Here is a 14769-nt window from a genome sequence, read left to right as displayed (position 1 = left end):
TTTTATGTGGGCATCTTGTTTGCCATTGACAGTCGCACAGTTGGTAGTAATGCAGACAGTTTTTATTTCTAGAGGTTGACAGTACTGAGAGAGCACTGGGTTGGCAGAGGTACCCCAGGCTGAGAACCTGTCTGCCCTCTAAGATGGAATTAGACGAACCCATGGCAAGCAGGAGATTTCTCCCAATTTTCCGACCAACTTTTATTGCTCAGCCAATTGCACCAAAACAGATTAACTGGCCATTCATTTTGTGTCCTGTTTCGTGGGATCTTGCTGTGCATGACCTGGTTACCACATTTGCCTATATAATAACAGTAACTACACTCCGAAAGTAATGCAGCTACTCTGCTCTTCTGGCCAGCCTCCTGTCATCCAGAGTCCATAAACTTGAGTTCATCCAAAACTCTGCTGCCCCATATTCTAACTCTCACCAAGTCCTCTTTACCCCTGCGCTTGTTGACCTACATTGGCTTCCGTTCCAGCAATGCCTCGATTTTTTCAGATCTCTCCATGGCCTTGCCTCACCTTATCTCTGTAACCTTCTCCAGCCCCACAGCCCTCCAAGATATCTGCCTTCCTCCAACTCTGGCCTCTTGTGCACCCCCGATTTTGTTTGCCCAGCATTGGCTACTGTCTGGGCCCCAGTCACTCGGGGCTGGAAAAATGCCCTTCACCCCAATTGGGGGTGGTAACCTTCCGAGGCCAGGACTTCCTGCACCCGGCCCTGAAGTCCCGCCCCTGACAAGTAATTAGGCCGCCCAGAGGAGGCCAGTGCTACGCAGATGCTCAGCATAGCGCTGACGTGCTACGACGACCCTCCCTGTCAATTAAAGGAGCGGAGCGCTGCGCACTCTGCAGGCCCTTTGGTGGCCACCACGAGGCCACCAGGAAGGTGATCGAACGGGCCAGCAGCCCGGCACGCAAAACGGAGTGCCGGGCTGCATGATGCCGGCTGGGCCGTCGAGAGGGTCCGCCATTGTCGGGCTGACAGAAGAGTCGGCGGACAAATGAAAATGGCGACCCGGGGCACTAAAGGCCTCCTCTTTAAGGGGCGCCCTGGCGTTGACATCTGTGCCCGCGCCAGGCTCGTGGCCCGCAGGATCATTTCACCTGCGGGGTATCAAGGGAACGCTGCGAAGCAGTGAGGGTTCAGCGCTCATGGCGATGACGTCATTGCCGGATGTGCGACAGCCCGGGGCGCTAATCGTGGGGCGTGACAGTGCCAGTCCCAAACCTCCAGGGCAATTTCTCGGAGCGCACCCCTCCCCCAGGTGAAAACACCATTGTACCCTGTTAGTGGGCCCCGGAGGAAATTTCCGCCCCCTTGAATTCACTCCTTAAACCTCAATTTCTCGACTTCTCTCTCCTCCTTTCACATTTTGCTTCAAACCTCCATGTCAAATTTTGTCTGATAATGCTCCTGTGAAGATGTTGTTGAAGTGCTTAGTAACTGTTTTCGCTAATGCCCTTAAGGGATAGAATTCCGCTGTCCTTAACCGGACTAGCCTACATGTGACTCCAGTCCCACACCAATGCAGTTGATGCTTAACTTCCATCAGGAAAGCACTCAGTCGTATCAAAACATCATAGAAACCAGGAATGGGCAATGCCTTGCCAGCGACATCCACATCATGAGAACAAATTAAAAAACTCAGAGAAATAACAAAAATGGTTGGGTGTTCAATATGGAAACTGGTAGAAAGATGTGATTGCACTGGAGAGGGTACAGAGGAGATTTACAAGGATGTTACCAGGACTGGAGAATTTTATCTATGAGGAAAGATTGGATAGGCTGGGATTGTTTTCTTTGGAACAGAGGAGGCTGAGGGGGAGATTTATTTGAGGTGTGTAAAATTATTAAGGGCCTAGATAGAGTGGATAGAAAGGACCTATTTCCCTTAGCAGTGAGGCCAATAACCAGGGGGCATAGATTTAAAGTAATTGGGGGGGGGAGGTTTAAAAGGGATTTGAGAACTTTTCACCCAGAGTGTGGTGGGGGTCTAGAAATCACTGCCTGAAAAGGTGGTAGAGGCAGAAACCCTCATCGCATTTAAAAAGTACTTGGATATGCACTTGAAGTGCCGTAACCTGCAGGGCTACAGATCAAGAGCTGGAAAGGGGGGTTAGGCTGGATAGCTCGTTTTCGGCCAGCACAGACATGATGGGCTGAATGGCCTCCTTCTGTGCTGTAAATTCCTATGATTCTATGAAATCTATGGTACAGTAGAAGGCAGTTTTCTCGAGACTGGCGTTTGAGGCCCGTTATTAGGGCAGAGTGGAGAGACCTTTACTGCATAAGAGCAAAATACTGCGGATGCTGGAATCTGAAATAGAAACAGAAAATGCTGGAAATCTCAGCGGGTCACGCAGCATCTGTGGAGAGAAACAGAGTTAACGTTTCAGGTCGATGACTCTTGGTCAGAACTGACGAAAGTTCGAAATGTAACAGATTCTTAAGGAAGTGCAGGGGCCAGTGAAAGGGGGAGGTTTGTGATAGGGTGAAGGGCAGGAGAGATTTGAGAGACAAAAAGGATGATGGGACAAATTGAGATGGTGATGGCACAACTTAGGAAACAAAAGATGAGTCTAGATAGGGTGTGACTGGCAGAATAATTACCAGCTGCCATGGGAAACAAAGAAATACAATGGAGGAAAGGGAACAAAATATGGGCGGAGGTTAGAAACATAGAAACATAGAAAATAGGTGCAGGAGTAGGCCATTCAGCCCTTCTAGCCTGCACCGCCATTCAATGAGTTCATGGCTGAACATGAAACTTCAGTACCCCCTTCCTGCTTTCTCGCTATACCCCTTGATCCCCTGAGTAGTAAGGACTTCATCTAACTCCCTTTTGAATATATTTAGTGAATTGGCCTCAACTACTTTCTGTGGTGGAGAATTCCACAGGTTCACCACTCTCTGGGTGAAGAAGTTTCTCCTCATCTCGGTCCTAAATGGCTTACCCCTTATCCTTAGACTGTGACCCCTGGTTCTGGACTTCCCCAACATTGGGAACATTCTTCCTGGATCTAACCTGTCTAAACCCGTCAGAATTTTAAATGTTTCTATGAGGTCCCCTCTCATTCTTCTGAACTCCAGTGAATACAAGCCCAGTTGATCCAGTCTTTCTTGATAGGTCAGTCCCGCCATCCCGGGAATCAGTCTGGTGAACTTTCGCTGCACTCTCTCAATAGCAAGAATGTCCTTCCTCAAGTTAGGAGACCAAAACTGTACACAATACTCCAGGTGTGGCCTCACCAAGGCCCTGTACAACTGTAGCAACACCTCCCTGCCCTTGTACTCAAATCGCCTCGCTATGAAGGCCAACATGCCATTTGCTTTCTTAACCGCCTGCTGTACCTGCATGCCAACCTTCAATGACTGATGTACCATGACACCCAGATCTCGTTGCACCTCCCCTTTTCCTAATCTGTTACCATTCAGATAATAGTCTGTCTCTCTGTTTTTACCACCAAAGTGGATAAACTCACATTTATCCACATTATACTTCATCTGCCATGCATTTGCCCACTCACCTGACATTGGGAGCTACAAAAACAGATGCTCACACTTCCATTGCCTACCACGAATGCTGTCTTGGGTTGGAGGACCCACAGGTACAATTTTGAGAAAAATAAAAATGAAATTGAAAATCAGATCACATCTGCACTTGTAATATTGACCCACAAGCATTCACATGACACTAAATAGTTCTGAAGAGCTTTCTGCTGCCTTAATCTCTACCAAATATTCCAATGTTTAAGGGAAGTGAGGCTTGATAATTAAATCATACATTTCAATGTGAAATCAGGTCATGTCCCCACAGGCTTTGATAGAACACAACCATTAAGACAATCTGCAGTGTGGTCAAACAGGAAGTTTCTGCACTTCACCATGCGGGTTACACAGCGAAGTGCTCCGTCTAAAGGAGTGCTCAGCTTCAATATCCAGACCCCCGTGTAGGGTGGAGCGTTGGGTGCATCAGTGTCATTGCCTGGGGGCAGGTGGGGGGCCGGGGGGAAGAGGTTGGATGGAGCGGGGCGGGGGCCGTTGGTCGGGTGGGTGGGTGGGTTGCCCTTGTTGGTGGCCCGTGCTGGGTTGTAGACTTGCGGACGTTGGGTCAGAACCGGCCTCGCCTGCAATGGTCTCCTCGGGTAAAATAGACGACACAACCTGTAGAACAGTCGCACAGTATTAATCAAGGCCTTCCTCGTGTGGTCGTTTCGTTGGTGCCCAGTAGTCTGCGCTGTAATTTAAATGAAACACAGGAGATTACAAGACCAAGTGAGAAAGGGGGCACAAAAGCTCAACCAAGTCTGTGGTTAACCTCAATATTGTGTTCTTCAAAAAATAAAAATTCATTCGTGGGATGTGGGCGTCGCTAGCAAGGCCGGCATTTATTGCCTATCCCTAATTGCCCTTGAGAAGGTGATGGTGAGCCGCCTTCTTGAACCGCTGCATTCCGTGTCGTGAAGGAACTCCCACAGAGCTGTTAGGGAGTGGGCTCCAGGATTTGGACGATGAAGGAACGGCGATATATTTCCTTGTCGGGATGGTGTGTGACTTGGAGGGGAACTTGGAAGTGGTGGTGTTCCCATATGACTGCTGCCCTTGTCCATCTAGATGGTGGCGAGCATGGGTTTGGGAGGTGCTGCCGAAGAAGCCTTGGCGAGTTGCTGCAGTACATCCTGTAGATGGTACACATTGCAGCCACAGTACGGCGGTGGTGGAGGGAGTGAATGTTTAAGCCAGTGGAGGCATACATGTGTTTATTTTTCTGTCTGAGTTCCGTAGGTTTTTATTCTTGTGTTTGTTATTACTTTGTCCTCGGTGAGATCCAATTACATCATCTGGGGGATTGACTGAGAGGAGTTCCTGTGCCCACGGCGTGGAGGAGTTGAATTAACAGCATCAGATCTAATAATTAACTTAGGGTGGTTCAGCAAATCATGTAATTTCTGCTGTGTGTACAAGCTAATTCAGCTGTGTCACGCTGTGCAAGCCAGTTCCCTCAGTGACGCCAGCAGCATTCACTGTTCAAACAAAGAGATGCTCACAGTCAACAGGAAATAGACGGAAACAACATAGAATCATAGAAATTTACAGCACGGAAGGAGGCCATTTCGGTCCATCGTGTCCGCGCCAGTCAACAAAGATTGATCCAGACTAATCACACTTTCCAGATCTAGGTCTGTAGCCCTGTAGGTTACCACACTTCACGTGCATATCCAAGTACTTTTTAAATGTGGTGAGGGTTTCTGCCTCTACCATCCTTTCAGGCAGTGAGTTCCAGACCCCCACCACCCTCTGGGTGAAAAATTTCTCCTCAAATCAACTCTAATCCTTCCACCAATTACTTTTAATTTATGCCACCTAGTTGTTGACCCCTCCGCTAAGGGAAATAGGCCCTTTCTATCCACTATAACAGAGTGTTAACATTGGCCAAGAGTCTTTCAATTGTGAGGTTCCGTATATAATGTATAAATAAATGTAAGTTATATAGCATTTGCAGCACAGAAACAGGTGCTCATTCACGGGATGTGGGCGTCACTGGCATGGCAAGCATTCATTGCCCATCCCTCATTGTCCTTGAAAAGATGACAGTGAGCCGCCTTCTTGAACCGTGTGGTGAAGGTGCTCCCACAGAGCTGTTAGGGAGGGAGTTCCAGGATTTTGACCCAGCGACAATGAAGGAACAGGGATATATTTCCAAGTCAGGATGGTGTGTGACTTGGAGGGCAACTTGGAGGCTGCCTCTTGTCCTTATAGATGGTAAATGTTGTGGGTTTGGGAGGCGCTGTCGAAGAAGCCTTGGCGAGTTGCTGCAGTGCATCTTGTTATCCATGCCTTTGTTACCTCTAGACTTGACTATTCCAAAGCACTCCTGGCTGGCCTCACTCATTCTACCCTATGTAAACTAGTGATTCAAAACTCTGCTGCCCGTGTCCTAACTCGCACCAAGTCCCACTCACCCATCACCCCTGTACTCGCTGACCTACATTGGCTTTCAGTTATGCAATGCCTCGATTTCAAAATTCTCATCCTTGTTTTCAAATCCCTCCATGGCCTCACTCCTCCCGATCTCTGTAAACTGCTCCAGCCCCACAAGCCCCCGAGATGCCTGCGCTCCTCTAATTCTGCTCTCTTGAGCATCTCTGATTATAATCGCTCAACCATTGGTGGCCGTGCCTTCTGTTGCCTAGGCCCCAAGCTCTGGAACCCCCTGCCTAAACCTCTCCGCCTCTCTACCTCTCTTTCCTCCTTCAAGACGCTCCTTAAAACCTACCTCATTGACCAAGCGTTTGGTCACCTGCGCTAATTTCTCCTTATGCGGCTCAGTTTCAAATACTTTATCTCATAATACTCCTGTGAAGCGCCTTGGGACGTTTCACTATTTTAAAGTGGCTATATAACTACAAATTGTTGATGTCGACGGTACACACGGCAACCACGATGTTGAAGGTGATGGATGGGGTGCCGATCAAGGCAGCTGCTTTGTCCTGGATGGTGTCGAGCTTCTTGTGTGTTGTTGGAGCTGCACTCATCCAGGCAAGTGGAGAGTATTCCATCACACTCCTGACTTGTGCTGGTTTATGCTGAGTAATGAGTCCAAGCTGCCCCGATGGCTCAGCGAGTAAAATGCAACGGTTGGTGTGAAGCTGAGTCACCTTGGGATGGAAGGAACCTGGTTCAACTCCCGTCTCTGTTCAGTGAACTGATCTTAAGTGGGCAGTGGTAGGAGCATTCCCTTGGTCGGACCCTCAATGTTCCCAGATTGGGACAATGTAGAAACCAGGCAGCTGGAGAATTTAAATTCAGTTAATTAAATAAATCTGAAATAAAACATTAGTATCAGTAACCATGAAACTACTGAATTGTTGTAAAAACCCATCTGGTTCACTAATGTCCTTTAGGGAAGGAAATCTGCCTTTACCCAGTCCAGGCCCACAGCAATGTGGTTGACTCTGAACTAACAGCTCACCACCACCTTCTCAAAGACAATTGAGAATGGACAGTAAGTGCTGGCCTTGCCAACAACGCCAAATCCCATGAACATAAAAATGAAGCTTTGCTGCCAATGAAGTACTTTTGGTGTGTTGTCAGGTGCATTCAGAAAAGTTCCTGTCCAATTGCTTCTTCTCACATCAAAGCAGGTGTGAGCCAGCAGTTTGCTGTACTGGTCTTAGTATATTCTGAAGCTGCAGGCCCCAGGCATGATCCAATAACCTCTCTGTGGGCGGGCCCAAAGCTCAAAGGCAGATTTGAAGACCAAACCTCTAAATTGTGTGGACAAGCAGCATCGTGGCCTTTCTCTTCAACCTCCCCCTCTCCTTCGCACTCTGACTTTATCAGCACTGGCCTCCTGCAAAGCTCCAATCAAAAATGAACAACTAATTATCCAGGAACATAGGAATAGCTGTAGGCCATTCAGCCGCTCAACACGCTTCCATCAATTCTATTAGCTCATTCTGATACCTCAATTCTATTTCCCTGCCTTTGCTCCATATCCCTTGATGCCATTACAGGTTGAACCTCCCTTATCCAGAACTCCCTTATCCAGAACCACCCCTCAACCAGAACCATTCCCGGCCACTGGGTGACGCATGTGCAGAACTCTGACATGAACAAATTGAAGTCCTTCCTCGCGGCCGACTCCCGCAATCGCTGGCCTGAACCCACGATCCACCGCCCCCCCCCCCCCACAATCTCTCTGCCACACTCCCAGCCCCAAGTCAGCCAGCCCCGATATCCCGTTGCTCAGTACCTGAACCGTCCAATTTAACGTGACCACCCCACGTCCGGAAAAATCCCTTATCCAGAACTGGCCAGGTCCAGAGGGTTCTGGATAAGGGAGGTTCAACCTGTACTTAATTGACAGGGTAGAGGCTGAAATGTTTGTTCCCCCTGGCTGTAGACTCTAGAACCAGGGGGCACTGTCTCAGGGTAAGGGGTAGGCCATTTAAGACAGAGATGAGGAGGAATTTCTTTACTCAGAGGGTTGTAAATCTTTGGAATTCCTTACGCCAGAGGGCTGTAGATGCTGAGTCTCTGAATATATTCAAGGCTGAGACCGATAGATTTTTGGAGTCTAGGGAAATCAAGGGATATGGAGATCAGGCAGGAAAGTGGAATTGAGGTCGATGATCAGCCATGATCTTATTGAATAGCGGAGCAGGCTCGATGGGCCAAAGGACCTACTCCTGCTCCTATTTCTTATGTTCTTAACAAAAATCTATCAATCTCAGTCTTGAAAATGTCAATTGTCCTCATGTCCACAGCTTATTGGGGAGAGAGCTCCATACTCAAAAAGAAAGACTTGCATTTATATAGCGCCTTTCATGACCATTGGACGTCTCAATGTGATTTACGGCCAATAAAGTAATTTTGGAGTGTAGTCACTGTTGTAATGTGGGAAACGCGACAACCAACTTGCACACAGCAAGCTCCCACAAACAGCAATGTGATAATGACCAGATAATCTGTTTTTGTTAGATTGATTGAGGCATAAATATTGGCCATGACACCAGGGATAACTTCCCTGCTATTTTTCAAAGTAGTGCCATGGGAACTTTTACATCCACCTGAGAGGGCAGACGGGGACCTCGGTTTAACGTCTCATCTGAAAGACGGCACCTTCAACAGTGCAGCACTCCCTCAGCACTGCACTGGAGTGTCAGCCTAGATTTTTGTGCTCAAGTCGCTGGAGTGGAACTTGAACCCACAACCTTCTGACTCAGAGGCAAGTGTGCTATCCACTGAGCCACAGCTGACATTTGAGTGGAAACATTTTTCCTGATTTCACTCCTGAATAGCTAAGTTCTAAATATAAGGTTATGTTTGCTTGTTTCCCCCATCAAAGAGTTTCTCTGTATCTACTCTAACGAAGCCCTTTATCATTTCAAACGCCTCAATATGATTGTCCCTCAATCTTCTATGCGCAAGGGAATGCAAACCAAGTGTATGCAACCTCTTCTTCACAATTGAACCCTTTAAGCCCTGGTACATAAGAACATAAGAAATAGGAGCAGGAGTCGGCTATTTGCCCCCCCCCCCAAGTCTGCTCCTCCATTCAATAAGATCATGGCTGATCTGATCATGGACTCAGCTCCACTTTCCTGCCCGCTCCCCATAACCCCTTATCCCATTATTGCTCAAAAAATCTGTCTGTCTCCACCTTAAATATATTCAATGACCCAGCCTCCACAGCTTTCTGGGGCAGAGAATTCGATAGATTTACAACCCTCTGAGAGAAGAAATTCCTCCTCCTCTGTGTATAAGCCCAACCTACTCAACCTATTGTCATGTCACTCTCTTCATCTCCGGAATCAACCGAGTGAACCTTCTCTGAACAGCCTCCAATGCAAGTATATCCTTCCTTAAATACGGAGACCAAAACTGTACGCAGTACTCCAGGTGTGGCCTCACCAATACCCTGTACAGTTGTGGCGGGATTTCTCTGCTTTTATACTCTATCCCCCTTGCAATAAACTGATGGGGTCAAAAGAGAAAAACTATTTCCGCCGGTTGGGAAGCCGAGGACTAGGGCGCCTAGTCTATAAATTAGAACCAGTCCTTTCAGGAGTAAATTTAGGAAACACTTCTACATGCAAAGGGTGGTAGAATTTTGCAATTCTCTCCCGCAAACGGCAACCGATGCTAGGTCGTTTGTTAATTTTAAATCGGAGATTGATCGTTTTCTGTTAACCAAAGGTATTAAGGGATTATGGGGCAAAGACAGGTATACGGAGTTAGATCACAGATCATCTGTGATCTCATTGAATGACAGAATAGGCTCGAGGGGCTGAATGGCCTCTTCCTTTTCCTATTGGATCATTCTGGTGATTCTGCACTGTACCCCCTCCTGGGCTGATATATCCTTCCTGAGGTGCGGTGCTCAGAGCTGAACACAGTTATGGCAGATGGGGGTTCTGACTAAGGCTCTGTACCACTGATGCATTACTTCCTCCGCTCTGTATTCCAATCCCCCATTGAGATAAAGGCCAAACATTCCATTAGCCTATTTGATTGCTTTTTTGCAGCTCTACCTGGAGCAGAAACATTTCTTTTGTTTTCCCCTTTCATACCTGTGATTTCAGGAGCTTTCTGTTGTTGCATAAGTTGAGGATATTTTTGGTAATGAATTGTTCGTTCTGTTCCCTGCAGGGTTTTCCTACGTGCCATCAACCAGTATGCAGAGACGTTGAACAAAATGTTTTTGAACAGCATGAGTTTTGAGCTCCAGGTATGTTCAGATGGAACCACGAACTGCGCAGGAGGAGGGATAGGGAATGTACACTTGACACCAGGGTTACCCAGAACAGGCCTGTCAGTCAGCTTAGATCACTGCCCGCTAAGCAAAGAGGCAGTGTTGTCTGGTAAATTGCTGGCAAGTCATAGTATTTTTTAATTCTTTTTTGGCGCCTGTGAATTTTTATGCTAATCATTGGTAGTGTAAGGAAGTGTCGCTCTCTCCATGTCAGGCACCCGGGGGTCGAAAATTGGTTTCTTACGCCGCCTGTTTCCGTCGGAGAGGGGTTGCTAACGGGCGGCTAAGTACTTGCCCTCAGTGTCAACCGGGTTCCTGGCCTCACGCTAAATTTAGTTGGGCGGTGGTGGTGGTCAAGACATACCCCTGCGTGCTCGGCCACGTGGTGACGTCATCGAGCGCGCAACGCCCCCGTGCCGCCGATGCTCCGAAATTAGGTGAGTACGGTGGCCTTACCGGCAGGCGTCCGTCCAGCCTGGGAAAGGTGACGGGACATCGGGGATCCCGGGGTGGTTATGTTTCTTTTTTTTTTAGCATTTATGTATTAATGGGATCAGTGGGGAAGTGTGGGTGTGGGTGAGGGAAAGTGTTGGAAACTTGATTTTTTTTCATTAATTTTAACTCGCGTGCCGGCAGCCGACAGTGGGGAAGTTCGGTCGGCCTCCTGAGATGCCGCTCCGTTGGTGCCCGAGAATGAGTGTGCAATGCCTCTTTTAGTGCTGCTCGCTCTTCTTTGGGTGGCAAAACTGAATTTTGCAGCTTGAGGCGGCACCTCCTGCCCGCCGTTAAAATCGGCACTCAGCTGGTGTCACCGCCTCAGAAACGGCGGGACTGGATTTTGAACCCCCCGATGTTAGCAGCAAGCTCTCCCATGCCAGGGACAGCATGGTTAGGTGCCTGAGCAAAGCTCCCTCAACTCTGCCTCAACCACAGGCTTCTACTTCAAGCTTACAACCGAAGGGGCGGTGTGAATTTTGATCCACTTCACAAACCAGCCTGTGCCCTCCTTCATTCAGATGGAAAGTTTGGGGGCGGTGTTTTTTTTTTGAGGTGGTACCAGGCACACTGGGAACTAGGAACGGTGTGGAGGAAGGTTACGTGAGCTCTGACAATCGTCAACATGCTGATGGTTGCTGCTGGAACTGGATAGATTGAGGAACTCGCTGCCACAAGGAGTAGTTGAGGCAAATAGCATAGATGCATTTAAAGGGGAAAAAAGAAAAAAAAGACTTGCATTTATACAGCGCCTTTCATGACCACCGGACGTCCCAAAGCGCTTTTGAAGTGTAGTCACTGTTGTAATGCAGGAAACGCGGCAGTCAACTTGCGCACAGCAAGCTCCCACATACAGCAATGTGATAAGGACCAGATAATCTATTTTTGTTATGTTGATTGAGGGAGTGATCGGGGCCCAGAAGAAGTGAGGACCCAGGGGGCAGCAGGGGCCAGCCCACACTGAGATATGTTTGTGCACTAGGCCCGTGCAGCAGAGCTGGTCTCCAGTCATCCTGGTTGACCCTTGCCACTGGACCAAGACCTAGCTCTGTCAAGCCCGTGTGGTGGCTGGTGTGCAACGGCCACCCCACGTTAAAAACATCCACGCACAGGCATCTTCCACCCTTCAACATGTAGTTCGCGACCTGGAATATTAGGTCCTTCATTGAAACACCTGTGAATTCATTGAACTCATCCCTTTTTGGCACGGAAGCAAGTCCTCCTCGATGCGAGGGACCGCCTATGATGATGAGGGATAAATATTGGCCCAGGACACCGGGGATAATTCCCCTGCTCTTCTTCGAAAGAGTGCCAAGGGATCTTTTACGCCCCCTGAGAAGGCAGGCACAAGCTAGATAAACACATGAGGGAGAAAGGAATAGAAGGATATGCGGACAGGGTGAGATGAAGTAGGGTGGGAGGAGGCTCGTGTGGAGCACAAACGCCGGTATGTACCTGTTTCTGTGATGTAAATCCGATGTAAACTAACTTGACTGAGATTGTTCCAACTCATTTGGTATAGGTAGCCTTAAAGCCAGTTGAAAGAAGGGCTGAGCTGCATTGAACCCAAAATAGCCAAGTATCTAATCTTCTTAAAAGCCAATTTATCAGATAATTAAATAGAGTCTGATGACACAGTTCATGACTCACTGGCTTGATGGAGTTACAGATCAGAGTATTTTCTTTTATTGTTTCTACAAATGAATAATAAAACTGGACCAAGCAACTAACACTTGCACTGAAACAGATCAAGCATCGGCCATCACAAATCATCCTCACGAACCAATGTGCCACTTTTATATAGGATTTTCTGTGTAAGCACTCCCAAGAACTGACTGCCTGGAAAATGAGCTAGTTCAGATGAAATTACTGTTTTAAGAATGGGGGAAATGGCATTAGATCCAACAAGTCCATCTCTTGATAAACCTCAATCCCTAACCATTCATTTTCTCACCACTTTTTTTCTTACATATGTTCATGGGATGGGGACGTCACTGGCAAGACCGGCACTTATTGCCCATCCCTAATTGCCCTCGAGAAGGTGGTGGTGAGCCGCCTTCTTGAACCGCTGCAGTCCGTGTGCTGAAGGTGCTCCCACAGTGCGGACTTTGTCATAGCGGTTTGGTGACTTGTTGGGCCATTTCAGAGGGGCAGTTAAGAGTCAACCACTTTCCTGTGGGTCTGGAGTCAGATATAGGTCCAGACCGGATAAGGACGGCAAGTTTCCTTCCCTAAAGGAAATTTGACGTTCTTAGTCCTTTCTATCTCCAGAAATTCATCTAATTTATACCATTCCCTTCAATAACTTTCCTACAACTTCATTGTGCATTAGATGAAAACAGTTCTGCGTAATTTGGCTTTCCTACAACTAATTCCATCTCGTGGCCCCTTGTATTTGAATCCTTCCAAGCAGTGAGCAGTTTGCCTGGTCTAACTCTGTCAACCCCCTTGATAATCTTGAAAACTTCAACTAAATCGCTTCAAAGTTATCTTATTTTTCCCAAACTTCCTCAACCATTACTCATAACTTAAATTCCTGATACTTGAACTCAACACAAAATAGATGGCCTTGTATGAATGTGATGTGAACAACAAAAATTTGTCTTTATATAGTGCGTTTAACACAGTAAAAAGTCCGAAGGCGCTTCATAGGTGTGTTATAAAACAAAATTTGACAACAAACCACATAAGAAGAAATTAGGGCAGATGACCAAAAGCTTGGTCTTGAAGAAGGAAATAGAGGTAGCGAGGCAGAGAGGTTTAGGGAGGGAATTCCAGACCCAGGCAGCTGAAGGCACGGCCGCCAATGGTTGAACAATTAAAATCAGGGATGGTCAAGAGACCAGAATTAGAGGAGCGCAGACATCTCAGAGGTTTGTGGAGCTGGAGGAGATTGCAGAGATAGGGAGGGGTTAGGTCATGGAGGGATTTGATAACAAGGATGAGAATTTCAAAATCGAGATGTTGCTTAACCGGAAGCCAATGCAGGTCAGTGAGCACAGGATGAGCGGGACTTGGTGCGAGTTAGGACATGGGCAGCTGAGTTTTGGATCACCTCAAGTTTACATAGGGTAGAATGTGGGAGGCCAACCAGAAGTGCGTTGGAATAGTCAAGTCCAGTGTAACCAAGGCATGGACGAAGGTTTCAGCAGCAGATGAGCTGAGGCAAGGGGCGGAGATGGGCGATGTTACAGAGGTGGAAATAGGCGGTCTTAGTTACGGTGTGGATATGTCATCAGAAGCTCATTCCCGGATCAAATATGTCACTAAGATTGTGAATAGTGTGGTTCGGCTTCAGACAGAAGTTGGGGAAAGGGTTGGAATCAATTGCTGGGGAATGGAGTTTGTGGCGGGGACCGAAAATAATGGCTTCAGTCTTCACAATAGTTAATTAAAGAAAATTTCTGCTCATCCGGAACTGGATGTCAGACAAGCAGTCTGACAATTTAGAGACCGTGGCAAGGGCGAGAGAGGTGGTGGTGAGGTGGAAGTGGTTCAGTTTCTTTGCAAGAGCAGTGTCTTCTTAAATACATGCAGTCAACAGAGCAAATCCAGACACTGGGAAACATTCAGCGAGGCATCGTGCTGTTAATATCACTCCTGTTTTGTAACATTTCAATCTTGTGTTTCTTTTTTTTTTCTCCTCACCACAGCTTTGGAACAATTATTTTCACCTCACAGTGGCCTTCCTTATCCAGGAATCTTTGCAACTGGAGAACTTCTCAAATGCCAAGCGCACGGCCATCATATGCAAGTGAGCAGCTTCATTGTGACTTTACGTTGTCAGTGTGCAAGGTCTCAGCTCGGCTTCATTGATCTGTGTGGGTGGGTGGGTAGAGCCTCAGCACAACCCCTCCTCAGGAAGCTAAGCAGCTTAGGGACTCCATGACGGGGCATATTCCGCATGGCCTTTGGAATGAATGGGCTTGATTGGTCAAATGGCATATCTTTGTTCTAGGATATCTTCTGTTGGGCAAAGTGCTAGAATTATGAGAATCATTGGGCCCAA

The 14769-nt window shown here is 47.5% G+C and overlaps 1 protein-coding gene across 3 annotated transcripts in view; it reads left to right on the top strand.

Moving 5' to 3' along the window:
* The window catches only part of LOC139236054 (dedicator of cytokinesis protein 2-like), a 1544097-nt gene that overhangs the window by 1186515 nt on the left and 342813 nt on the right, over nucleotides 1-14769 (top strand). For all 3 annotated transcript variants that reach the window (XM_070866795.1, XM_070866794.1, XM_070866796.1), the window contains 2 exons: nucleotides 10163-10241; nucleotides 14414-14514. In XM_070866795.1, coding sequence (XP_070722896.1) covers nucleotides 10163-10241; nucleotides 14414-14514 — 180 coding nt within the window. The remainder of the gene's footprint in view (nucleotides 1-10162; nucleotides 10242-14413; nucleotides 14515-14769) is intronic.

This window comes from Pristiophorus japonicus, chromosome 2 (genome assembly GCF_044704955.1).
Source record: "Pristiophorus japonicus isolate sPriJap1 chromosome 2, sPriJap1.hap1, whole genome shotgun sequence".
NCBI lineage: Eukaryota > Metazoa > Chordata > Chondrichthyes > Pristiophoridae > Pristiophorus > Pristiophorus japonicus.
Note: the sequence above shows the minus strand (reverse complement) of the source record. Positions and strands in the feature narration are given on the sequence as shown.